This window comes from Ursus maritimus, unplaced genomic scaffold (genome assembly GCF_017311325.1).
Source record: "Ursus maritimus isolate PB19 unplaced genomic scaffold, ASM1731132v1 scaffold_9, whole genome shotgun sequence".
NCBI classification, from domain to species: Eukaryota; Metazoa; Chordata; class Mammalia; order Carnivora; family Ursidae; genus Ursus; species Ursus maritimus.
Window position 1 is genome coordinate 48,410,429 of NW_024427107.1, and position 26,516 is coordinate 48,436,944.

General features: G+C 42.8%; 1 protein-coding gene across 1 annotated transcript in view; it reads right to left on the bottom strand.

Moving 5' to 3' along the window:
- Positions 1 to 26,516, bottom strand: part of DPYS (dihydropyrimidinase) — a 76,321-nt gene that overhangs the window by 33,954 nt on the left and 15,851 nt on the right. The window contains exons 3-7 of the mRNA XM_040626179.1: positions 24,694 to 24,873; positions 23,094 to 23,283; positions 10,181 to 10,337; positions 8,812 to 8,953; positions 5,928 to 6,070 (exon numbers count right to left, since the gene is read on the bottom strand). Coding sequence (XP_040482113.1) covers positions 5,928 to 6,070; positions 8,812 to 8,953; positions 10,181 to 10,337; positions 23,094 to 23,283; positions 24,694 to 24,873 — 812 coding nt within the window. The remainder of the gene's footprint in view (positions 1 to 5,927; positions 6,071 to 8,811; positions 8,954 to 10,180; positions 10,338 to 23,093; positions 23,284 to 24,693; positions 24,874 to 26,516) is intronic.

A 26,516-nucleotide genomic window follows, 5' to 3' on the forward strand; every position in this document is an offset into this window, starting at 1 on the left:
AGCTGCTTAACAAGCTAGTTCCTCCCCAACCTCAAAAATGAAGAAGACACAAAGAAAAAAGACCAGTGGAGCAGTTCTTCCTCCTCTCCTGGGAAAATCCTTTCAACTTACATTCATCTTGATTCATTCTTGCAACAATCATTTACTGACAACTTGCAATAAGTTAAAAGCATAAGGGGAGGGAATGCTACTCTCCTTTACTTTTCCTCTTGCTGTCATTGCTGCTGATGTAATATTCCCAGTTTTCCTTCATGCCATTTCTTTATTTTTCACCAGCCTCATTCATGTGATTTGATAGACTGATATGGTGCAAAATCATTGCCAGAAAGCATTAGCTCACACTACCTTCATGTCACAGAATCACCATTTCTTTTTTGTGGTGAGAACATTTAAGATCTCCTCTCTTAGAAATTTTAAGTATTTAATGCACCTGCTGCCGTTTCTTAGTCATGTGACTCCTACCTGCAGTGTGGAAGGCTAGGTCCTTCTTGCTCATCGGCTCAACATGTGTTGTGCTTCTGCTCTGTGCTGAACTGGGCCAGGCCCTGAAGATGTAGACTCAATTAAAACATAGAACTAGAGCATAAGTCCCCGCTCCCTAAGTGTGGGCTGGACACAGTGACTTCCTTCTAAAGAGTACAGTCTGGCAAGGGGGAAGTGAGTGAACTCGACAGTGCAGAAAGCAAGAAGCTCTGTGTCAGCCAGCTGATCCAGAGCAGCGTCAGCAGCGATAAGTCATGTTGATAGGCTGTATACTTGGAAGGATGGGATGACGATGGCATTACCGCTACGGTCTTCCTCCCCAAACCCACAACCCCAGGCTAGTAATGAGGAAGACATCAGAACAGTCATAACAGAGAGACTTTCCACAACATGCCTGCCCAGGACTCCTCAAAACTTTCAATGTCATCAAAAACAAAGTCAGAGAAACTCACAGACCACTGGAGGCTAGAGAAACATGATGACTGAATGTCGTGTGGTGTCCTGGATGGGATCCTGATCAGGAAAAAGAATATTAGGTAGAAACTAAGGAAACTTGGGGCACCTGGGTGGCTTAGTCGGTTAAGCCACCAACTCGCGGTTTCAGCTCCGGTCATGATCTCAGGGTCGTGAGATCCAGCCCCTGGGACTGCCTCCCTGCTGAGTGCGGAGTCTGCTTGAGATTCTCTGCCCCTCCCTCTCCCTTCCCCTCTGCTCCTTCCCCTGTGGTGCTCACGATCTCTCCCCCTTTCTCTACAATAAAAATAAAATAAAATACCGTAAGGAAATCTCATTAAAGCATGGACTCTAGTTAATAGTTACATACAAATATTGGTTTATTGGGGCGCCTGGGTGGCTCAGTCATTAAGCATCTACTTAAGGGTTCTGGGATCGAGCCCCGCATCGGGCTCCCTACTCTGCTGGGAGCCTGCTTCTTCCTCTCCCACTCTCCCTGCTTGTGTTCCCTCTCTCGCTGGCTGTCTCTCTCTCTCTGTGTCAAATAAATAAATGAATAAAATCTTTATAAATAAATAAATATTGATTTATTAATTATAACAGATGTACCATAGGAATAATAATGGAAACTGAATGTGGTTTGTATGGGAACCTTCTGTACTATCTTTGCAATTTTTCTGTAAATCCAACAGTATTCTGAAATAAAAGATGAATTTTAAAAATTGGATTTGACTTCGAGAATGTTAATGAGGGAGGAGGCAGTGAGTAAAGACCCCGCGGTCCACTCTGGGAAGGGGATGCGCTGCGGTCGGCAGAGCTCAGTCTGCAAGGTGGGAAGAGGCAGACTCCCACAGAGACAATGGGGCAGCAGCGAAGATGGGGGGAAGCTCCGGATGGTGGACAGGCAGTTAGAGAAGGTTAAAAATATTGTCGTGCCTCAGAAAGGTCCTTGTTGAGGTCATCAGCATAAATTCTGGTCAGGAACAGCCAGCCCAGATGAACTACTTTCTCATGACAAGCAGCCAAGAATAGAGAAAGCTGGAGCTGTGATCGGCCCAGATAAGGAATCTGCAGACATTTCCTCCAAATTCTCTCGTTTGATAGGAAGCATGATAAACGCACTTTCTTCTTGTTCAAATAGTCTTCCAGATCCATTATCCTATGAAGCCTCCTCTCCAACTGCCCCTTCTCTCCTGTTTCCCACACTCTGCGATTTTCACACTGAAAAGGATGAATCATCAGAGTGCAAAACATTCTGAGGGTGGCTTAGAGAAAATTCTTAAATTAAAGGTTTGAAGAAGCAAGATGCGAAGAAGTTCAAAGAAATCCAAAGGGGGCTGGATCCTTTCAATATATCCTGCCAAGGAAAGATCATATTTCTCCATTGTCCAAAAGGACAGTAAAAAAGAAAAGAAAAACAAGGAGGTCTCCAGTTTTTTAAAAGAATCCGAGTGTCAGAGAAATAGAAGCCTCTGGTTCATCGGTCTCCCTGGACACCTGAGGCAAACAGCTGAGAACACATAAAAATGAAGATGGACAGCACAGAATGACACCAGCATGTCTAGGCAAATAGGAAGGAAGGAGGACAATACATATTTTGTCTCTGGGGAACACTTTCTTAGTTTATGACACATTTTCACACACGTTGTTCCATGTGATCCTAACAAAAATCCGATGAGGTAAGCGTAACAATTATTAATAATCTCACTTTACATATGAAAGAAGGGCTGCTCAGAGACCGTAACTGACCTGCCTGGGTTCCCTGCTCGGCACGGATGGAGCTGGGACCCAAATCCACACAGCAGGCACCCAGGCTGTGCTGTTTTCGCCTAGGCGGACGCCATAAGCAGATGTAGGTAAAGAAGACATAGTGCTAGTAATTGAATGTCATTGCGTACCTTTATTCCCAAAGACACCTATATGAAAATGTAAATATTTAATTTTCTGCTATCATGACTGCTATAAAGTGAAGGACAAGTATCATCTAAGAAGTACTAGAGAATTGATAAGAGAGAGAGATAAAAAGAAACGTAAAAGCACAGAAACTTTTTAGTTTGACCTTAAGTTAGTTCTTCTTGGATGAGAAATGAGGGACATGAAGCAGGTAATAGATCTGAAAAAACAAGAAGTAAGCTTCTGGATCGTTACGTGCTCCTCCGCAACAACTAACTAGGAAGGGGAGGGCAAGGCAAAGGTGCAGAAATCAGCAACTCAAGCTTGTGCAAAAGCGCTCTAAATTTATATCGCCTGAAAACATGACTCAAAGAGCCATAATCACAGCCTATAAATATCCCCCAAGCAACAATATATGTGGGAATATAGTAAGTGAATTATTCACGCCCGTAGGTTCAGGTCATTTCTCTTTGTCCAGTTGTCTAAGGAAGACAATGCTTTACCCCTGAGCTGGTGTCACCCTCACAATGAAAACAGCCAAGGAGACTCTTAAGGTGGATCCTGCCACATGCCAGGTGTAGGGTGAAAAAGAGGAACCACAGGAACAGCCTTCCACGGCTCTTCACGCTATTAGGAACGAGGCTGGATCACTCCATTGACTATTTTCATTTCTCCCTCACGTTGAAAAGGAATAATAGAGAACAGAATCAGATTCAAAAAATCTTTTTGTGACCTGCCCACTTGATCGGAAGAAAACACAGACCACGAACAAACACGTACAGTATAAAGTGCTCTGCTTCGGTGTCAGGAGATAGCAAGGTATCAAATCTCATGAACAACATAAAAGTGTGCAAAGTCAAAGGCACTGTTCACAGCCGCCATTGTACTATGGTTTTCCCATTGCTGTAAGGGGGAGTCCTATTTGTCTTACCTTGTAAGTCATGTTTCAGATACCAAAGCATTTTATAAAACCCCTGAGAACTGTGCAAATGCAAATGGTTGCTAATTATTATTATTAGGACTCCCCCAGATGCAATGCTTCAAAAACGCCCTTTTTCACAAATATTTCTTCTGCGTGATCGTTTTCTCCCTTTTGAAATTTTTGAGGTTTTCTGATTAAGAATCATCATCTGCTTAAGCCACAGATCATTTCAAGAGATTTATCTGTCCCAGTACTTGGGGCAGCCTAAACTGTTTGAATCACAGCAGAAATGATGCTGGGCGGGCCCCTGCCGGGTGTACAATTGCGTGAGTAGAATGATATTTAAAATATCATGAACTCTCTAAACACAGCATGTTCAATTCATCTACAGACAAATCCAAATCCAAGCAATTTTTTTCCCCTTTGTCTTCCCAAGGACAATTTTTCTAGTCTAGTAGAGAAGCTGCCCCAAATTTAGTTTTATTTGTCTTTATTTCTTCTGCAGGGAAAGGTGCCTAGATGATTTGACATGCAGATATTTAGTCTTTAAATAAGCAGTAGTTCCTTGTTATCATCATAACAAAGACCCTGAGTTGTGCCTTGTTGGTATCTTAGGACATTTATGTCAATAAGATGTTCATATCACCGTGTACTGCACTGCATGACCGAAAGCCAGCAACAGCCTGGTACGTTCACTAACACTTGCAATGACTGCGGACTGCCCACGACGTGAACTGCTGCCTGAGTTGGGACGATGAATGCCCAGAGAGTGTTAAACTACAAATGACAAGCATTTTTTATGCGAGTATCTGGGGCTTATTTTTAAGCCCATAGCAGTGGTAGCCCTAGTGTTTCTCTGTCTTCTGTTCCCCAGGCATAGCCCGGAGCATTTCAATTGAAGCTGGCCTTTGTGACAATAGCACCTCCAAGAAACCATAGACTTTTGTTTAGTACAGTCATAAACCTAGTAGACCTTGAATAAATGCCTATTCAGTGGAGGTGGAAGGTCTTATGTATCCCTATTTACACATGTATGCATGTGTGCGTGAGCACACACACACACACACACATGCACAGACAACACTAAAGTATGTGGGATTTTCTCCAGTACAAATACAAAGGTTATGGAAAACACAAACTGGGGATGCAGGTGTTGTCTGTGCTAATGTCCTACAAGGAGAAATTACCAGAGCTTCAGCCTCTATTCAACGCTTTCCTGAGTTGGTGGAAATTGCCAACTCTGCAATATTAACATAGAATTATGGAAATCGGAAACAAAAGCTGGAGTCTACTGGGAATGATAAGCTCAAGATGAACTCAACTGGAAAATTTGGCTAACTAAAAGTGACATCCTTTGTGCTGGAATTTTTCTATTTGAAAGCTTTAAAAAGGCTATAATTATTTTGAGTTTTCAATTCAGCCCCTTTCAAACTAAGCCTCCTATTTTCTTCACTATTCTATACCTTTCCTCCACATCAACTCCAGTGTCTGCCAAGCTTACCCCTGAAGCGGTAAATTCATATTGGTTTTATATACAAATGCATCTCCAGGGAATGGCAAGCAACACAACTTTTGCATCCTCTAAGCCAAGGAAATACATTGTACAAATTTGTACATCAAAACTCTTATCTCGGGGTACCTGGGTGGCTCAGTCATTAAGCGTCTGCCTTCGGCTCAGGGCGTGATCCCGGCGTTCTGGGATCAAGCCCCACATCAGGCTCCTCCGCTGGAAGCCTGCTTCTTCCTCTCCCACTCCCCCTGCTTGTGTTCCCTCTCTCACTGGCTGTCTCTCTCTCTCTGTCAAATAAATAAATAAAATCTTAAAAAAAAAAAAAAAAAGAGTCTGCTTGTGGCTGAGGTCACCATCTCACAGTCCTGGGATCATGGAGCTGTGCCAGGCTCCCTGCTCAGCAGGGAGTCTACTTTTCCCTCTTCTTCTGCCCCTCACCCTCACCTGTTCTCTCTCTCTCTCTCTCTTTCTCTCTCTCTGTGTCTCAAATAAATAAATAAAATCTTTTTTTAAAAAAAAAAAACACCTCTTATCTTGTGCACAGGTTCAAAATAAAGGCTAAATAAATAACCTAATAAGAAGTGTCTGATTGAGGCCAATAAATAATTTCTTTGCGAGTGCTTTTTCTCCATGGAGAAGCTAAGTAATACAAGAACTCAGGCTTACCTGGTGGCTTTTGGGTCCCAAATCACAATGTCTGCATCTGATCCTACAGCTATTCTTCCTTTTCTTGGATAGAGATTAAAGACCTTAGCTGCATTTGTGCTGGTAACTGCCACAAACCGGTTTTCGTCCATCTTACCACAATGCTGTACAACAATTCAAGAAAGAAAATGCATTTGGTTTAATGACCATGTACTTAAACATCTTCTATCAATAAAAGTGCAAGACTTGTATCTCTTAGAACCAAACAAAACTGCACCTAATTTCTTACACTGTGGAGCCAAGCACCTCTGTGGATGCTGGCAAGTCTTAAACTATCGTAATGATATTCATGGGGATGATGGGGTAACACAAGCCTGAAGATAACTTTTCACAAGCCTAAGTTTAACCCCCACCCTGCATGAATTTTCCCCATCCTTCCCAGAATCCCACAGACAACAGCTAAATGTTGGCAATAGCATTTTCGAGTTTTGTTTAGAGTTTACTACCACGACCTACTACTTTTATGATCTGGCTTCTTTACTGTAGACCTAAGATTTATGAGATGATCATGTAGACAACAGGTAAAATATCAGAGAGTTAAAATGAGATAGACCTTTAGGGGCGCCTGGGTGGCACAGCGGTTAAGTGTCTGCCTTCGGCTCAGGGCGTGATCCCAGCGTTACGGGATCGAGCCCCACGTCAGGCTCCTCCGCTATGAGCCTGCTTCTTCCTCTCCCACTCCCCCTGCTTGTGTTCCCTCTCTCGCTGGCTGTCTCTATCTCTGTCGAGTGAATAAATAAAATCTTTAAAAAAAAAATGAGATAGACCTTTAAATCAGATGACAAGACATTTAGAAAGAGGAAAAATCAACTCAAGGGATGAAGTTTTGAGCTACTGAAATGTACATGTACCAGTAATAATGGACAGTCTATTACAAGAGATTTTAATATGGACAAACTTTGGGTAAATGTGGTCTCTCTAAAACCATATGATTTGTTTTTTTAAATGTTGAGAGTTGATCCCTATGTGCATTTATATGGGTAGGAACATTCTTAAGGTTTATTTAATTATCAATGTGTCCATGTCTCACAAAATGATTAAGAACCACATCCTGTGAGTAATATTCCCATGAGTTAATCATCTTAATGTTTCATAAAATAACATAGTTTCTGTACAGTATTAAGAAATATTCAATTATTTTAAAGTCATTTATACACTTGATATAGTTTGAAAGTTTGCTGTAATACTCATTATAATAGCACAAGTTCAGATAAAAAGGTTGAACTTTTAGCAAGAAAATCTAAGCAAAGAGAGAGAGAAGAGTCATCTGGGATGATTAGAGTTAGGGTAGAGGTACAAAGGGCTGAGAGGATGATTAGCAGAAGATAGATAGGGCTATGGAGATGTTTTGAAGATCCTTACATGTAAACTGATTGTTCAAATATCATCCTGTAAGTAATGGAGAACATTAAAGGGTTTTAAAGAAGAAAGTAGGGGCGCCTGGGTGGCACAGCGGTTAAAGCGTCTGCCTTCGGCTCAGGGCGTGATCCCGGCATTCCGGGTTCGAGCCCCACGTCAGGCTCCTCCTCTATGAGCCTGCTTCTTCCTCTCCCACTCCCCCTGCTTGTGTTCCCTCTCTCACTGGCTGTCTCTATCTCTGTCAAATAAATAAATAAATAATCTTAAAAAAAAAAAAATAAAGAAGAAAGTAGCATGAAGAGTCCTTTGTTTTTGGAAGGCAGCACTGGTACTAGATTACAGCATAGGCTGTATAGCATAGGCAAGTGAGAACCTGGCAGCAGGGGCCCAAGCTGTGAGACTACTGCAATGGTCCAAACAAGAGACGCATCTCAAACTAGAGTAGTAAACATGAAGATGAAAATAAGGAGACATATTAGAAATCCAATTGACAAGAACTGGTACATAATTAGAAGGAATGGTATGTGGAGGGGATTCTGAGGTGTGAGATAAGTAGTGTGCCATACAAGGGACGGTTTCTGAGAAATGGGTGAGAATGGTATGAAAATGGTGGCCCCAGGCAAGTCTCCCCACTGATCTGTACAACTACACATGTCAAGTGGATGGACAGACAGGTGGACATATGAACATTTGGCCACTCGATTCTTCTCCATGTTCAGGGAGAAATTTTGAAATCATGGACATTTAAAAAAATCTCTTTTTCTAGGCTTTGGATTATTATTTATGTGACTTTATACAGCAGTTTCAAAAATACAACATTCAAAGTTCCTCAAAAAGGGACATCTACAAAAATTTCTTGAAAAGGATATATGAACATAATAAAAATCCTTCAAGTATTTTCAATCATTCCAAGTATTTACATTCCAGTGATACATGAGGACCTGGGATTCAAAAACAAGAAATCAAGTAGATTCATAGACTTAGAGAGGAATTCTCTTGGTACCCAATCTAAATTTACCCCCTAATGTCTGCATAACGATGTAATGCATCTTCTAAACTCAATTACAAAGAGATGAAAATGATTTCTTCTTATTATCATGGGGGGGTGGGGTGGCGGTGGTCATGGTGTTGCATTCCCAGTCTCCACTCTAATAAAAACAATCAAAAAGATTTTCTTTTCTTTTCTTTTTTTTTTTTTTTAAAGATTTTATTTATTTATTTGACAGAGAGACAGCCAGCCAGGTAGGGAACACAAGCAGGGGGAGTAGGAGAGGAAGAAGCAGCCTTCCAGTGGAGGAGCCTGATGTGGGGCCTGATCCCATAACACCGGAATCACGCCCTGAGCCGAAGGCAGGCGCTTAACGACTGTGCTACCCAGGCACCCCCAAAAAGATTTTCTATGAAGATTTTTGGCCCTCTGGTCCTGAAATGAGCCAGATCCTGGCTAAAGAGTTATGCAAAGCAAGCTGGATCCAGTGAAACTCACCACGCCTTTTTCCCATATTACGGACATCCGGTCCTCAACACCGTTTACCCCATTGGGAATCTTAGTGAAATCATCCTTCCCCAGAGCTTTCTGGCAGGTGTTGAAAGTGCAGTGGTCAGTTCCTGTTGTGGTTAAATCACCACTGGAAAAGAAAAACACACGAGAGTGTGTGATGAGTAGAAAAAAGAATGTCAGGAGGAAACAACCAGAACTTTCCTGTTCTTCTGATGCCCTCCTCAACTGAAAGTCAGAAAACTGCAACGGAGAATGAGTAGCTTTTTCAATTACATATTTAAGCCATACCCATCTCTATTTTAGGAAGCACTTTTGAAAAATAATACTCTTATAAAAAGTGTGATGCAGGACCATGCTCAGGTCAGAAAAACTAGTTCTAGACTCCATCATTTGCTGGTTCTATGATTATGAGTTTGTCCAATGCTCAGTCTTATCTAGAAATTGATGATATGTACTTGATGATAATTATTTTAGGATCACTGGCAATAATGTAAGTGAAAATTCTTTGTGAGTAGAGCACTACACAAAGATGAACCTCAGTGACCCACATGAACAGAGGCAGCCCCTGGCCAAATGGCAACGTTGTGAGGAGAAGATATGTGACATTGGCTGAGGCTGTTCATGTCACCAGCGACAGCTGTGCTTTGAATTGTGAATAATCTCGGAGATGTAGACATGTGAAGCAGGAAGAAGGCCAAAAGAAAAAAGGTAAATGAACTCTTAAAATTTTGCTGTGAAAAACTCCTTTTCACTCTAGACTAACTTGGGTCTAGCATCTGAATGGGGGGCGGGTTGGGATGTCCACGAATGGCGTATTTCTCAAGAAAAGTAATCATAACTTCCCAGGAAGTAGCATCTCTGAAAATAGTTTGGATGGCCGTTCATGGGGATAACCTCTCTGAGGGCAGGATTTTGCCTATCACCCCTACGATGGCTCTGCCCTAGATCACAACCCGTCTATTGTATACAGGCACATTAGCTTCTTGGCTTATATCAGCATAGAAAAATATTCCAGAATATGTGAATGATTAAAAATGAAGCATAACGAAGAGACCAGGTTCTAGGCAATAAGTGATAGAAAAGATGAGGAAAAAATTAGAAGAGAGCAAAATTTTAATAAAAATTATCTGATTTCTCTGTGTCTGGGAGAGATTTTTACACCGTATCATAATGAAGCCATTGCTTTTTGGTCTCAGGTGAGGGACTCCCCACAGCTTATCATGTCAAGTAGAACAGAACACTGGAGGTCAATGGAAGGTCAGACAGTAAGACAAGGTGTCCTACGCCTAAACCCAAGACTCATATAATACCTTATTTTGGCAAAACCCTTCACAGTCATCTGCTGAATTATTACTTAGCCAATAGATTCATGAGGAAGTGAGGCGTTGAAGGGTCCGGTCGCAGGGGTGGCCCCATAACGTGGTGGGCTGCATGGTGCCAGTCTTTGTGCCAGTAGTGAGTGCCGTCTGTGCCGAGACTTGCCGCTATGGGTTCTCCATAGACCACTTTCCCTGGAAATTTCAAAGGAAGCATTCAGCCTCTTAATTTGGTCTCAAGAGAGCCATCTGACAAACACACAAATAGTAGTCTTCTCTGTGCTAGCAAAAGATGATAGGAGTCCCAGACTCAAAGTTACCTTTTGTGGGCAGGATTTAAAAAATGACAACTACCGCTCAGTGAGCATTTACTGTGTTCCGGCCCAGGTGCAGTGCTCGTTGTGACGATCATACCCACGCACTGATACTGGGCTTGACCACATGGCTTACTCCGGCCAATGAAATACGAATGGAAGTAACAAGTGCCGGTTCCAAGCAGAAGCTGTTAAAGCCCCAGTGAGTATTCCTTCTGACCTTAGACTGTCACAGGCTGGTTGTTCAGTTGTGTCTCAGGATGAAGAGAATATGGAACAGAGTCAGGGCCAACCCATGATGGACATGAGTATGAATGAGAAATAAATCTCTGTAGTTGGAAACCATTCATATTTCAGATTCATCTGTTACTGCAGCATAATCTAGCAAATCTTGGCTGATACGTGTGCCATTATCTCAAAAACGCTACTGGGCAAATGCTCTTATTATCTCCATTGAAAGACGAAAATCAAGTTGATGGGGTTAAATAACTTCTATAAAGGTGCATTACATGTACTCGACATAACATAGATGGAGTTGAGGAGGTAGGATCTGAATCCAGGCATTTTTTACTCCAGCGGTCCTAACTTCTATGCAACACTACCCTGATGACAATTATCACATGGTCATACGGAGTTCAACCACGGTATAGCTCTGTTACAATCGATTTGAGAATCTCTTCATACCCTTAACGGAAAAAAAACCCCAAAACTCCTCCAAAAACTTATGTAAATAAAAAAACACTCAGATAATAAAATTGTAGCCAGAAATGCATATTTTAAAAATCATGCAAATGAGGCCATCAAGAGCACACAATGTTAGAAAAGCTAATAGTGCATAGTGAATTTGAATTTAAAATCAGAACCCTAGCTCTGATTAGCATTTGTTGGGATAACAGATGCACCGGCATCGAGCTGATCATCCGCAAGTAGTCGCAGAGGTGAACACAGAGGAAGGGACGCTGGCATACGGCACCGGTTCACTCTGGCTAGTCAGACGGTGGGTTTCAGTGAAAATCCTGATAGAGAACTGAAATGAACTCATTTTGTCAGAGGATACTGACAGTGGATGGCCACCAGCTGCCTAAGTCATATTCAACTGGAACCTAGCACCCTCTCACACATCATTTCTTCCCCAAACTAGCCACTTTCCTCTTGCAAACCACGAAACAAGGCTTACTGAAGCCTAAGAAACCTTGCTTCTTAAGTAACCAAGGATCATGGCCAATAAAAGTTCCCCCCCAAGAACAAAGCCACTGCTACGATCCCTCACTTTCATCCTCTCTTACACACACACACACACACACACACACACACACGCACACACACACACACACACACACACATGCCGAATGCCATCCCCCTTCTGTTTCTTACTGCCTTACTCCCAGAAAAGAGGAAATACCATTAGTATCTCATTCTGGTGTGTAGGACAGGAAGCAACCCTTTTTAAATGTGAACTAAGAGGTAATGTACTATTTGCTGGAGAGATAACAGGAGGGACCCCATATCTGATATGCGGGTTTGGAGAGACCTTCTTGTTCCAGGAGAACTTACAGATGCTCAGACAATGAAAAACTCAGAGACTTGATCTATAATCACTTTACAAGCTGCCAACTCAGGATTTTCCATGGTGCTTCATCATACAGGAAAGATTCTTATCACATGCTCTATTCAATCATTTGGCCCATCAAGGTGAGATGGGAATTCAGTTCCAAAGTTCTACAATTTTAATAGCTCTCAGGAAAAATTAAAAGCATCAGCATCTACCAGGAGTCTGCCAGGACCGTTTTGAAACCAGAAGACATGTAACCTCCTTGGAAGGCTTTAGCACCTTTAAAATGTGACAGGCCACGGTTTGGGTATATACAACAAGCTCTTCATTAATGGGGCCATTTTCAATGGTCTCCTCATTAAGCATTTACAAATATACTTTAAAATTTTTAAATAAAAAGTAAAAATTCCTAACTACTCTTCCCCCTATTTCACAGTGGTTCTAAGACATTTTCAGAAAGTAGATAGTATTCAAGAAGGAAAAAGGGGAAGGAGAACAACGCGCCTGGGTAATCCATAAATTGGAGAATCAAACTGGATAATTCAGCATAATTGTGGGTTTTATTAGATCTGGGCCAAAAATAAGGTAGTAACAAAAATATCTTAACATATGTGTAGCACTCTATGGATTGCAATTACAGCTTGAAGGTCATGTATTTCATTTGACCTTCACGGCAACCCTCCTGCTGGTTTGACAGATAATGAAACTGATGTTCAATGAGACGAACTAACTTGCCCAAGTCACACAGGTAGTAAGTGATACACCAGAGTCGAACCCTAGTATTTTGATACCACATCATACATACGCATTACCTTACTAGGTTAAGTGTCATTCTCCATTTCTTGGTAAAGAATATGTATTCTTAAATGTTCAAGTCAACCACAAGCCATTTGGGGATGTGGCTGAGCAATTTTCCAATTTCACTTACTGGTTGCATTTACTATGCTTAGCAGGCTGGTAATGAAAAGCGCTCTATCTGTCCTGTCTGCTACTCTCCTGATTACGTTTGAGGCCAGATGGTTGCAACAACTCTCGGGAGATAGAACGTCTTCGTCATTCACCTCCTCCCACTGTCCCAGCAAGGTTTGCACTGTGCCCTGTCTACGCAGACAGGTTATCTCCTTCTCTCTCCAGGGTTTGGCCTGAAGCCAAAAAAGACTCTGCACTTAAGATGCTATCTCCCACTTAAAGGAGTTTTTCCCTCTGGGAGATTCTAAAGATTTCCAAATAAAGAAACATATCAAACCAATCCAAACTCCCCTCTGACCAGACAACCCATTTATTAGATGAAAGTGATAGAGCAGGTGTTCACACTTGGTCTAGATTTGCGAGCAGCACTTAATCACGTCCCAAGATCTGTTATACAAGGTTGAAAAATGCAGTGAGGCTGGCATGAGTACCCAGGAGTGGAAGCATTGGCTACCCACAGAAAGCCAACCACATCTATAAAAATAATTTTTCCTAGCTAGATGGACAGAGTAGAACCTTCCTGGGCTCTGTTTTGGTTCAAAAACATTACATTTACAAAGAAAGGAAATGACTGAGAAGGAACATCCAGAGAAGCAGCAAAATAGAGATCACACAGTTTCAGGTTCAAATCTTGATTGTGCTACTTTTTAGTTAGTGACTCGTGCAAGATGAGTCATCGCTCTTAGCCTCAGTTTTTCTCATCCATGAAGTGGGGTCACAATTTCTCTCTAGAGTGGCAATTTCATGAGGATCAAATAAATTAATGCATACAAAAGTACCTAGCATCTTGGGACTCCGGGTTCACTTCATGTTATGGGCTGAATTGTGCCGCTTGCCAAAATTCGAATGTTAAAGTCCTAACCCCAGTATCTTCAAATGTGACTGTATTTGGAGTGTCCTTTATAAAGGTAATTAAGTTAAAATGAGGTCATTAGGGTAAGCTCTAATCCACCATGAGTGCAGTCCTTCTAAGAAGAGGAAATCTGGGCACAGACACATACAGAGGGAAGACAATGTGAAGACACAGGGAGAAGACAGTCATCCACAAACCAAGGAGAGAGATCTAGACTACATCCTTCCTTCACTGCCCTCAAAAAGAACCAACTCGGGGTGCCTGGGTGGCTCAGTCAGTTAAGCGTCTACCTTTGGCTCAGGTCATGATCCTGGGGTCCTAGGATCGAGTCCCGCATGGGGCTCCCTACTCAGCAGGGAGCCTGCTTCTCTCTCTCCTCCCCACTTGTGAGTTCTCTCGCTATGTCTATCTCTATCTCTCAAATAAATAAATAAATAAATAAATAAATAAAATATTTTTTATAAAGGAGCCAACTCTGCCAACACTTCGGTCTTCTAGTCTCCAATACTATGAGAAAATCCATCTCTGTTGTTTAAACTGCCCAGTCGGTGGTACTCTGTTACAGCAGCTAGGATGTTCCAGAAACGTTCCTGTCCTTATGGTTTCGCAATTCGTTTTAAGAAAATGTTTTAAAATGGCCAGTCTTCAACTGCTTTGCAATTGGACATAAGGTAAATCATCTTGTTCTAAATTTAAAGGACAAGGGAGTGTTCAGATGTTCACATACAGAAAAAGAAAGCCTGAGATGGAGAACCACCTTGACTCAGCCGCCTGTACTCCTTAGGAACAGCACCAGTTACTAAGCGTCCGTTAATCATGCTTGTGATAACAAGATTTGATGTATCCTTGTTTAGTTCTCACAAGCAGTGGTCAACCACACACAGAGAGAGTGGCCCCTGTGTGGACCTTTCTGCCCATCTTTTAAAACACAAGATGAACATGGCGGTGTTGGGGGGGGCAGGCAGAGTTTAAATAAAGTGGAAAATAAGACCTCTAAAATCTCTCGGTTAACAGAAGCTTGTGCTTTACAGCAACAAGCCTGGAAAGTAAAGCTTTCTACAAAAAGTAAAACCAAAACCAAACCACGTCCAACAAACAAATGAAAGAAACCCATCCACAATGCAGCTCCGTTCACTCTACGTTACTTGAGGATCAAAATTAACTTAATCACTTTTGCAAATCCAATGCCTAGAGCGCACTGCCCAGCATATATTTGGTGTCCAATAATTTGGGGTTTTTTGGTGTGTGAAAAGTATAAAGAAAACATTTTTATGAATAAGTTCAGATGAGAATCTTATTTACACCCTAAGGACGGGAATATGGATATAAAATAGAGTTGAACTTTATTAAGACAAGTTAAACTATAAACTAAAAAAAAAAAGGCATTAAAAATTTCAGCCTTAGTTGGAAAACAAATCATAACAGATATACATCAAGTACAGCACCAAGTAAGCTCTGAGAGAAGCCGCCACCATTCGAAATAAAGCATCAGAAACACAGTGACTCCACATGCATGCGAGTTCTAGTGGAAAGGGAGGGAGAGGTAAACGATACATTTTTTGAAAGGCCATTAATAATTCCAGATGCCAGTATGTGGAGAAAAGGAGCATGTATAACCTAAGTTACTCAAACCAAAATAAAAAGTATCACTGAAGCCAATGACACATGTCGACACATATACTGTTTGGACAAAGACATGACTGGTGAGTGAATGCGTTCTGGGGCTGGGCAGATGGGAACTTCTATATATGACACAAATACAGCCGGTTTGTCCAACTTTACACGTGGGTTATGGAGCAAGGGAGTCAGATTCTGCTTCTGGAAGAAAAAAACGATAGCATTCTAAGGACGGCCTTCTGGTTCCCTTACCTCATTTTTGCAAAAGTGGCTTCTCACACGAAAGATGAGAACCAACCTAGTTCTAGTTACTCAATTTAGATGAACTAAGACCAGAAATAAGCATGAAATTTAAATTCCTTTCAAACTGTCAAAAGCAACCCCGATTTCAATGGCTTGCACATGACATTTTTATTCTTTTTCCTGTAACCTGTGTTTTGTTTTCTTATCGCACGTACTAAAAGAAAACATCAAGGTTGGAACAAAGGAGAACCTCGGGCTTCCATTTAAAGTTGGGGACACAATGTACATTTCTGTCTCTTTCTTCTCAGTTCACACCAAGATGTCTGAGAGATGGGCAAGACCCACAGCTGCTCTGAGAAGGAAGGAGGGACCACAGCTGACCAGAAGTTTGGGTAAATTTTAGGAAGACAAGAAAGCAGAGGGATGTCAATAGCCTATGAAGGAAAGTAGCACTATAGCCTGAACTCAAATTTGAGGAAGGTGTGATGAGCTCTTTTCTGAGGGTGGGAAGGGCAGTCAGCACCTCCCCCACCTCTGCATGGGGAACAGAGCTTCAAAGTTAGCATCCATACTGCAGAGGGAAGCCCTGCACTTTCCATGGGAGCTCCCCGGTGACCGTGCCCCAACTCCTTTTACAAAGCTCATGGTCAGCGCTCCCCTTCAGGTCAGGACCTGCTCAGGAAACAGACCTGAACAGCAGCAGGGACATCCATGCCTGCTCCCTACACTCCCTGCCTTAACTGCCCAGTCACGAACATAGACAGTCCAGCATCACGACCCTTGAAGAAAAAATAAACACGAAAAGAAGGACCAAGATGTTAAAAAAAATAAATGAAAAATTGACTCAGCAAGAAACAGAAGTGGATGTCCATTTCTTTCCCCAGGTTTGGGGAGTTCTCAGCTTTTCTTGCTTTAAATATACCTTTCGTCCCTTTCTCTTTTTCTTCTTCTTAATTCCCATAATGAGAATATTGGTTTTTTTTTTTTTTTCGTTGTGTTTCATAATTCCTGTAGGCTTTCTTCACTTTTTTCATTCTTTTTCCTTTTTAGTCTTCTGACTGGGTAAAGGTTCTATCCTTCAGGTCGTTGACTCTTCTGCATGGCTGAGTGTACGTTTGAAACTCTGTTGAATTCTTCAGTTCAATTGCTGTATGTTTTTAACTCTGAGATATCTGGGGTTTTGTTTGGTTTTTGATGGTTACTATTTCCTTGTCAAACTTCTCATTTTGTTCATGCCTCTTTTTCCTAATTTCATGTACTCTGTCTGTTGCTTGTAGTTCACTAAACTTCCTTAAGGGGATTATTCTGAATTCTTTGGCAGTTCATAGTTCTCCGCTTTGTTAAGGTCAGTGATTGGAGCTTGACTAGTTTCCTCTGGTGGTATCATATTTACCTGATTTACTTGTGATCCTTGGTTTCTTATGTTGGTGCCTGCGCATTTGAGTAATTGGGGTTCTCTTCCAGACTTCACAGGGTTGCTTTGGCAGAGACAATCCACCAGTTGGCTCAGTTTGGGTTTCTGAGTGTGTCTGCTGGTACTGTCCTTGGCCAGGTGGGGTCTGCTATTAGGGTCTACTTTTGGCTGAGGCAACCGTTTGAGGTCTGGGGACAGGAATTGGGGGGGGGGGTGCCACTGGCTGAGAACAGTCGGATAGGATGGCTGGCTTGGTTCCCTACCCGAGTGAGGCTGTCGGGTGGGCTCCATGGATGCCTGAAATCTGCAGTCAGGTCATTCAATGGTCAGGGTACTCTCTTCAGTAGTGGGGTGGAGTCAGGGCAGCAAGCCAGGAGCCAAGGCCTTTACAGCTCATTGTGTGAGGGCCCAAATTGAGCAGTGTGTACACTGAATGCTCTGCTGGGGGAGGGGACTGCTTGTTTCAGCAACCCACCCCCCACCCCCGGCCCCGGCATAGGGCTGGTGAATGGGCTGAACCGGCTGCACCACTTCCTCTGTGCTCTGGCTGCATCTTCGCATCTCCCTGTCAGACAGCCTGAAGGCTGTCTTCACTGTGACAAGTGGGGCTACAAATTAGATTCCTTGCCCAGGCACAGGGGGAGAAGCAGCCCTAAGCTGGTCAAGCTTTTTCTCTGTTAACTCAAGCCAACCTGCACCCCAAGTTCCCCAGCCAGAGAGTGCCTTTGGCTTTGCTCTGCAAACTTGCTTCTGTCCGCTCTTCTCTTGGTCTGAGAGCTGCTGGGCCACACAGCTCCAGGTGTCCTCGCCATTCCTGGGGCCTGATAGGACCGGAAAACACTCTCCACGGTGGATGGGGCTATGTTTCAGCCCCACTGCCTGGGCAGGAGGGGTGGGGGCCGCTCCAGGCTCTCAATTGCCCAAACGGGCTCTCTGGTTGGCAAGGGCCAGGAGCTACCCGCAGCCCTAGATCTGAATGAATCCCCTGCCTCTGCACCGCGTGGAGAGGCTCCGTGCCTGCTGCTGGCTTTGCTCTGGGTGATCAGGTCCAGCTGTCTGCCTCTCAGCTTGAGCACGGCCGGCCACACAGCTTCGGGGAGTCGTCGCCAGCCCTCCTTGTCAGATGGTGATGGGAGGCACTCCCACAACAGGTGGGGCCCTGACTCAGCTCCTTGCCTGGGCATGAGCAAACCAGGCTCTGGGGTCAGCAAAACCCCTGGCTTAGGGATCTGAATCAGGGCAGATCTGCCCCCCACAGAGTGGTCAGAGTGAGCCTCCAGCTTGGTTCTGCAGAGGAGCAAAGCTGCTGTCTGGGATTGCTGCCTGGGCTGCAGGTACGCTCTCTCTGTCAAAATCCGTGCTCTGGTTGTTGCCGCCTTTCCCCTCTTTCCCACAGTCAGATTGCCAGTGGCTAAGCTCTGTGCATTCCCCTGAAATCCTCATGGTGTCAGATCAGAGTAGAGGCTCCCAAAGTGACCCACAATGCTGAGGGAGGCTGGCTCTCCCCCTGGGTTCTCTCCACCCCCGCCCCCTGTGAGAAGAACCAGAGGCTCAAGGGAGACCTCTACTTGTGGTGTCGCACTGGCCTGGGGCAGGGGCAATGTGGTCAACGTGTAGTCACTTCTCTTACCCTCCTAATGCCGTCTGTCTTGGTCTCTGAGGTGCGGGGGCTGCTTCAGCCTCAGCCCTGTGTTCTGGGATTCTCTCAGTGGTGTTTTACACTTGAATAAATGTTAGCTGCTCCTGTGAGGGGGAGCGAAGTCAGGAATGACCTAAGTCGCCATCTTGATGACATCACTTCAACCATGTGTTTCTCTTCCAATGGTGATAAAAAATAACAAAAGATGATAGTGTTTTAAATAAAATTTAAAATGTAAGGCCAAAAACCAAAGCCAAAATACAAACTTGATATCTGCATTTCCCAACTCTGTAAACCAATTTCTTCTTGAACAGAGTGGAGAGCGATGGAAAACACTGGGGCTTTGGGGCCACATGAACTTGGCCTTGAATTCCAGGTTTAGCACCTACTAGTAAGTGATTAATTTACCAAACTTTTCCAAGTCTCAATTTCACCAGTCACAAAACCGATAAAACTTGGCTTGAACATTGTTATGACAATTTAAACATTTAACATATATTAAAATACACTAATGACATAATATATAGTAAAACAGGAAATGATACAAGACATTAAAATATGTGCCAGGGACATATTAAGTACCCAACAAATACTGTTGGTTGTTATATAATCATTAACGCTCATGCTGCTCTCTTCTGGGTAGATAGTTGGCAATTCAACAATAATATCAAACTTAATAGCATTGTATCGCTAGGCTACTACAATAAAGAATTAATAATTGGATCCCTTTTGTGCTTCCTGGAGCAGTGATTCTCAAACTTTAATATGCATATGAGTCACCTGGGGTCCTAGTTATAAGTGCACATTCTGATTCAGTGGGTCTGGGATGGGGTCCAAGGCTCTGCATTTCTAATGAGCCCCCAGGGGATGCTATGCTGCATTCTAGGGACCACACTCTGATGGTAAGGCCCTGATGATAGAAGGGGCTGGCAAAGATATTTACAGACAAATCTGTAAGGCTGAATTGTTTCTTATTTAAACGTGGTAACAATGAATAGATGTGTATTGCTCTTTTATATTCAGAAATTACGTTAGGTAATAAATGAGCAAAAGGTCAGTGTGGTCCACCAGCTCTTGTCACTCTAGACTCTCCAGAGACCTGCCCTTAGGTTGGCGGATACAGTCACCATATTAACAGTCTGGCATTGTTTATGCCCAACCCACCCCCTACTCCCTTCGGGTTCCTGCTTGATCACATGTGAGAGTTCACATGCCAGGCGTGGGAAAACTCTTATGCCAATTTATTCTGGACCTCTGCTGCCTCTGACCATTGGGCATTAGAGCATTTTCACAAGAGTTACCACAGTAAGTCTGACTCAGCTGGAACATTTGGGTTGACATTTTAAATATTTTCTATTTACAACCCCTTTGGAAAGGGATTTAGCAATATCCAAAAAGTATGTATGCATTTACCCTTGAACCAGCAGTCCCCTTTTAGGACTCTACTCTGAGGATCCTTTTCTGTGGCAGGCAGAATAATGGCGCCCCAAAGACGTCCATGTCCTCATCCCCATAAGCTGTGACTGTGTTCTCCTATGTGGCAAAAAGGACTTCACAGATGTGATTAAATTAAGAACCTAGATAGGGGCTTTATCCTTTAACTGGGTGGGCTCAATGTAACCCAAGGGTCCTTAAAGCAGAAGAGAGGGGCAGAAGAGGAGAGCAGAATAATGCAATGTTCTCCACCTACCACTGCCTTTGGAGATGGAGCAGGGGAAATGTGAACCAAGGAATGTGGGTGGTCTCTAGAAGCTAGAAACGGCAAGGAAAGGGGTTCTCCCCTAGAGCCTCCAGGCCGATGTGGAGCATGGCCGACAACTTGGTTTTAGCCCAATAAGATGTGTGTTAGACTTCTGACCTCCAGAACTGTAAGAGAAGACATTTGTGCTGTCTTAAGCCACTAAGTTTGTGGCAATCTGTTTACAGTAGCCACAGAAAACGAATACACCTTTCACATAAAATAGCATATGTATAAGGCCATCACTGTGATTTTATATGTAAGAACTAAAGACTGAAAACAGCCCGAGTATCTATCAGTAGGGGACTAGTTAGGTGAACAGTGGCATACTCAACATCCGTAGGAAAGAATGGACAAACTCTAGACCTAACATGAGCGGACCTTTAAGATATATTTTCAAGTAGAAAGACAAGCAAAATACAGAACATGAGATACACTATTTTACCTTTCAAGTAGGAAAGAAAGAGAAATAAGAATACACACATATTCTTTTTTCATAAAGAGAAACACTATAAAGATAGGACAGAAATAAATTAATAAAAATAATTACTGGGGCGCCTGGGTGGCTCAGTCGTTAAGCGTCTGCCTTCGGCTCAGGGCGTGATCCCAGCGTTCTGGGATTGAGCCCCACATCAGGTCCCTCCGCTGGAAGCCTGCTTCTTCCTCTCCCACTCCCCCTGCTTGTGTTCCCTCTCTCGCTGTCTCTCTCTCTCTGTCAAATAAATAAAAACTCTTAAAAAAAAAAATTACTAATGGGGTGGAGGATGAAGTTGCCAGGCAAGGAAGTAAGAATTCTCTGGGAATACTTTTTTTTTAATATGTGATTTTGACTGACTTTGGGACCACATAAATGCTGTACATATTCAAAAAATAAAATAAAATTTAAAATTTAAAGTAAAATGAAAATGTCCACATTTAAGTTTAATAGTTTTCTGCCCATGATTATTCCAAAACCTTCTCTAGACTTTTACTCTGTACCTAATGGAATTCTATCCCAGTAAAAAAATAATACCTAAGATCAACAAACTGCTTCCTGACAGGACTGTCAAAATCGTAGCTTGATGTGGGTTAAGAGTGCCCATTTCTGCTGATTTTGCTATTTCTTAAATCATATTCTGACATTATGGACCTGACTGACAGGCTGTAGCACAGGGCACGTGATTTACAAAGCAAATAACTCTACAACAGCCAGCTCCATAGAGATGGCAACAGAGCCACCTGGTGGCAGAAACTAATACTGTAACTTTAAAACGGCAGTATTTTCTTTTTGAAGTGCTGTGCTCTTTTATACTGAAATTATACTGTTGGGAAAGGGGAGTGGGGAGAAGTAAGCAGAAATGTTGGTAGTAAGACCAAGTTCATGCAACGACAAGTGATTTTGACAGAATTAATTTTAGTGTTAAAGATATGCCAAATCTATTTTCGTAATTTTTATAATCCATATTTTAAAAATTCAGTCGGTTTCAGTTTAAAAAGAAAACAAAGAGCCAGGGTGATTGATAAGGCTACTTCTGATTTCCTGGCTTTTAAAAGTGAGACGATAAAGCTACTAGCACATCAGGAGGGCCTATTATATATATATATTTTTAAAGATTTATTTATTTATTTATTTATTTATTTATTTATTCAACAGAGATAGAAACAGCCAGCAAGAGAGGGAACACAAACAGGGGGAGTGGGAGAGGAAGAAGCAGGCTCATAGCGGAGGAGCCTGATGTGGGGCTCGATCCCATAACGCTGGGATCACGCCCAAGCTGAAGGCAGACGCTTAACTGCTGTGCCACCCAGGCGCCCCAGGAGGGTCTATTATATTATAGGGGCGGGGGGGGGGACTTTGGTTTTAAAATCTTAAAATGATTGTCATAAAAATACGATTTGGACAATTGCTTTAATAGCTCTAATACCCAAGGAGCTATGGGACAAATCAACTCAATTTGAAAGAAATTTGTTGAGCGTCTACTGTGTACCCTGCGCCATCTTGATTCAACTACTAAGAGGATAGTGGAGATGCCTAAGAGACAGGTAATCTTTAAAGTTAACTGGAGACTCTGCATTTAGCCATTAGATTTAAAAAGTGGGCTGCAGATTAAAGAGTGGGGACCTGTGGCTGCAGGAAATGTCTTGAGGTTCCAAGGATGGTGGAGAAATAGCCTAAGGCAGAGAAGCAGAAAGGAGGGTAACTAGACTTGCGTGAGGTGCAAGAAAACAGAAAGGATGCTGATGAAAAAGGAGGAAGACAAGCTGTGGAAATTCACATGCAACTTTTTTTTTTATAAAGGTACCTTCCTGTGATATTTATTTATTTATTTATTTTAAAAAATTTTATTCACTTATTTGACACAGAGAGAGAGAGAGCACACAAACAGGGGGAGCAGTAAGCAGAGGGAGAAGGAGAAGCAGACCCCCTGCTGGGCAGGGAGCCCAACTTGGGGCTCAATCCCAGGACCCTGAGATCACGACCTGAGCTGAAGGCAGACGCGGAACCAACTGAGCCACCCAGACGCCCCCGCCCCCCATGCAACTTTCTCATAAGCAGAGCCGGAACTGCGGCTCATTTACTTCACTCTTCAGCCACGACTGAGTTACAGGCGAGCTTCTCCCTCAGGAGTTACCGTCTCTCCTTGCATCCGCTATGACCTTGGCTGCAGACTTGCTCATCACATGCACGATGTAGAGAGGGCAGTTCACGGTGCTGGCGATGGTGATGGCTCTCAGCGTGGCCTCTGCCTCCACTGCTTCCGGACGGCACAGCTCATGGCCCTCAGGCCCTGTTATGCCCAATTCTAGCATCTTCTTTGCGCCCTAAAAAGACAGTGGGAACAGATGCATGTGCAAGGAAGGTCTACTAATGACACGTACCATTATCTTAATGAAAATTAAATACTTGGCCAGGCTTTTAGAACTGTTAGGTGCAGAGGTATGAGTGTGTGTGAGTGTGTGTGTGTGTGTGTGTGTGTATACACTGTGTATATTTGGTAAACATAATTTTAACACATAAACGTAGCACTTAGTATATGTTAGTTTTTCATACATATATTTCACAATTAAATTATTTTGATTGAGGGGCATCTGGGTGGCACAGTCGTTAAGCGTCTGCCTTTGGCTCAGGGCGTCATCCCGGCGTTCTGGGATCGAGCCCCACATCAGGCTCCTCCGCTATAAGCCTGCTTCTTCCTCTCCCACTCCCCCTGCTTGTGTTCTCTCTCTGGCTGGCTGTCTCTCTCTGTCAAATAAATAAATAAAATCTTAAAAAAAAATTTAAAAAAATATTTTGATTGAAGAGCTGAAAAAGATAGGAGGTTAATTCGAATCACATTCTTATTACTGGTTCAGGACAAAATAAAATAAAACCAAATATTCGAATTCCCAATATTGTTGAGGTGACACATATAACATGATGTAAGTAGCTGTACTTTTTACTACCCTCTGCCTCTGTCCCACCCACCGAATGATACTGCACCAGACACTGTCCCACTTCAGAATGTTATTTCTTCCTTACAAAAAAAGCAGGAAATCAACATTCGGAGTGGGAAAACGGCTGGCTCAGTGTCACACAGCAGAGAGTCAATTTAAACTCTGGTTGGCTTGAGCTTACAGCTCAGGATTGCCTCCTGGCCACCCAGCCTCACTCTCCTTGACTTTAATGGGAGCTGAGCCTATGGAGAGGGAAAAAAAAATCAGCTAATATAAAGGGTACGAGACAGCTCTTTAAGTCTTGCAGATAGTGGATCCTTCAGGCATTAATAATAGAACTCACATGAGAAATAAATACCATCTAGATTCCTCCAGAGCACATTTTAATATGTGAAAAGAATGGAGCTTTAAACAGCATTTGATACACTGCTTAAGTCATCAGATCCCGCTCGTCAGGCTTTGGCAATCTGAACCAGCAGGCGGAGCTACTAAAAAAAAAAAAAGTGCTGGATACACAAAGAAAAGTATTTGTTTGAGAAACATGTTTGAGATCTGATAGCTGGTTTGAAAAGGGAAATCTTCATTCCAATAAGATTGGAATCTTCATTCTGACCTGAATGAAAGTCAGAGCATGGACTTAAGTAAACCGAGTCAAGTGTTTCCAAGCCATAGGACATTCGTGTCTGGATTTTCATTCTTCCAATGCACAGAATTAGCTCACCTGCTTGGGTCCAATTGTCTTTAGCGTAAGTTACGGCCGTTTCGTTTGTGGCAAACCTCTGGGGTGCAAACGCTTACCTCCGCTATCAGGTCTCCATTTTCTGCATGGACCTGGGCAATCGCTCCAATTTCCTTGCACTGAGAGAAGGCAGCGTAGAGCTCCTCATCCCTCACCATGTACAGGTCTTTATAGGCCATAAACATCTTGAAAGAGTTCACACCTTTGTCTTGGGTAAGGATTTTCATTTCTTCTTTAACCTAAAAGGGCACAACAGCCCCACACACAAAAAATGCCATGCTTTAATTTAAATAATTTCAACATTCTCTTCAACACCCAAAATGCTGCATTCAGAAGAGAATTAAGTAAAATAAGGACAACAGTTTAAATCCCCCAAAAATGCAATTAAGGCCTTGATCCTTCCCCCAGGTTAGACCTCACTTCATCGGATGAAATGCTGTTGGTATGATGCTTTTAAATCATGAAAGAGTTCCTGGTTTTCCCCAAAATACTTCATTTCTTTACTTGGACATAAAATTCTCAGCATCTATCTCCTGATGGGAGGAAATTATTTTAGAAAATGGAAACGAAGCCACTTGGCAGCAACAGAAGCAAACATGTCTCTAGAAGGAATCAAAGCTAATGCGAGGTAAGGCTTTGGGCTCAGATCTGAAACCCACAGGATGGGCTCCCAGATGGAGGAGGAAGACGCGGATTGAGCCCCCGGCGGCTCCTAGCGAGAGATGCTAGGGGGCTGGAATCCTCAGGAGCCTTCAGCTGTGCCGTAAGGGACAAGGTAAGATTCAGGCAAGCTCAGCTCGGCCACTGCCCTTGCAGGTCCAATGAAGTCTCAACAAAAACCAAAAACTTCAAAGACAAAATTGGTAGATTTGACCAAAAAGAATTGTTTGAATTTCAATATGTCAACACACACACACACACACACACACACACACACACACAACACATGTTCTAGGCATAGGATTATTGCTCTTAGTTGTTTATCGGCTTAATAAGAAAATGTCTAACATCCCAGGTGAAAAATACTACCAGCAATTCAAACAGTAAATACAAATGACTAATAAACAGGAAAAAAATGTTAACCTGTCTGCTGATTAAAAAGTGCAAAATAAAACAATGCAATTTTTTCTATTGAACCGGTGATGTTTACAGAGGATTCTATTACATGTTACATTACTCACTTCTGTCCCTATTTATTCCCTTACTAATTTTTCTTACTTTTCTCTGTGGCGCTTCATCAGCCGGCATATTGTATATTTATTTTTTCATGGCTTCCCCCACTAGAATTTCAGCCCCTCGAGAGCAGGGGCGTTGCAGCGTTTGTCCACCGCCACGTGCTAGAACAGTTCCTCCCGCAGAGCGGCCGCTCCCAAACCATCTGCTGAATGGATGCCTGACCGAATGGACATATATACAGCACATACACCAAGAAATGGAAAAAGTGCTAAAATGTTGACAGTGGTCATCAATGAAAGGATGGAATGAGCTCCAAGATATGTTAAGGGACAACAGCAAGGGGCAGAACATGATAGAGAGTGCCTCATTTTTTGTTTTGGGGTTTTTTTTGTGTGTTTGTGTGTGTGTGTGTTTACTTTTCCATGGTTTCAAGTTTTCTACCATGAGTATCATTTTTATAGTCGGAAAAAAAAAATGCCTTCAACATTGTTAGCATACGCACATGACCGGCTTCCAAATGCAGGCATGGTGGCTTAAGCCTTGCAGCTCCGAAAGGATGGTACCTGAACCAGCAACATTGGCATCGCCTGGGCGTTGGCTGGAATTGCAGATTCTCAGGCCCTGCCCCCAGACCTGTTGCTATGGGTTGACCTGTGCACCCCCTAAAATTCATATGTTGAAGTCCTAACCCCTAGTACCTCAAAAT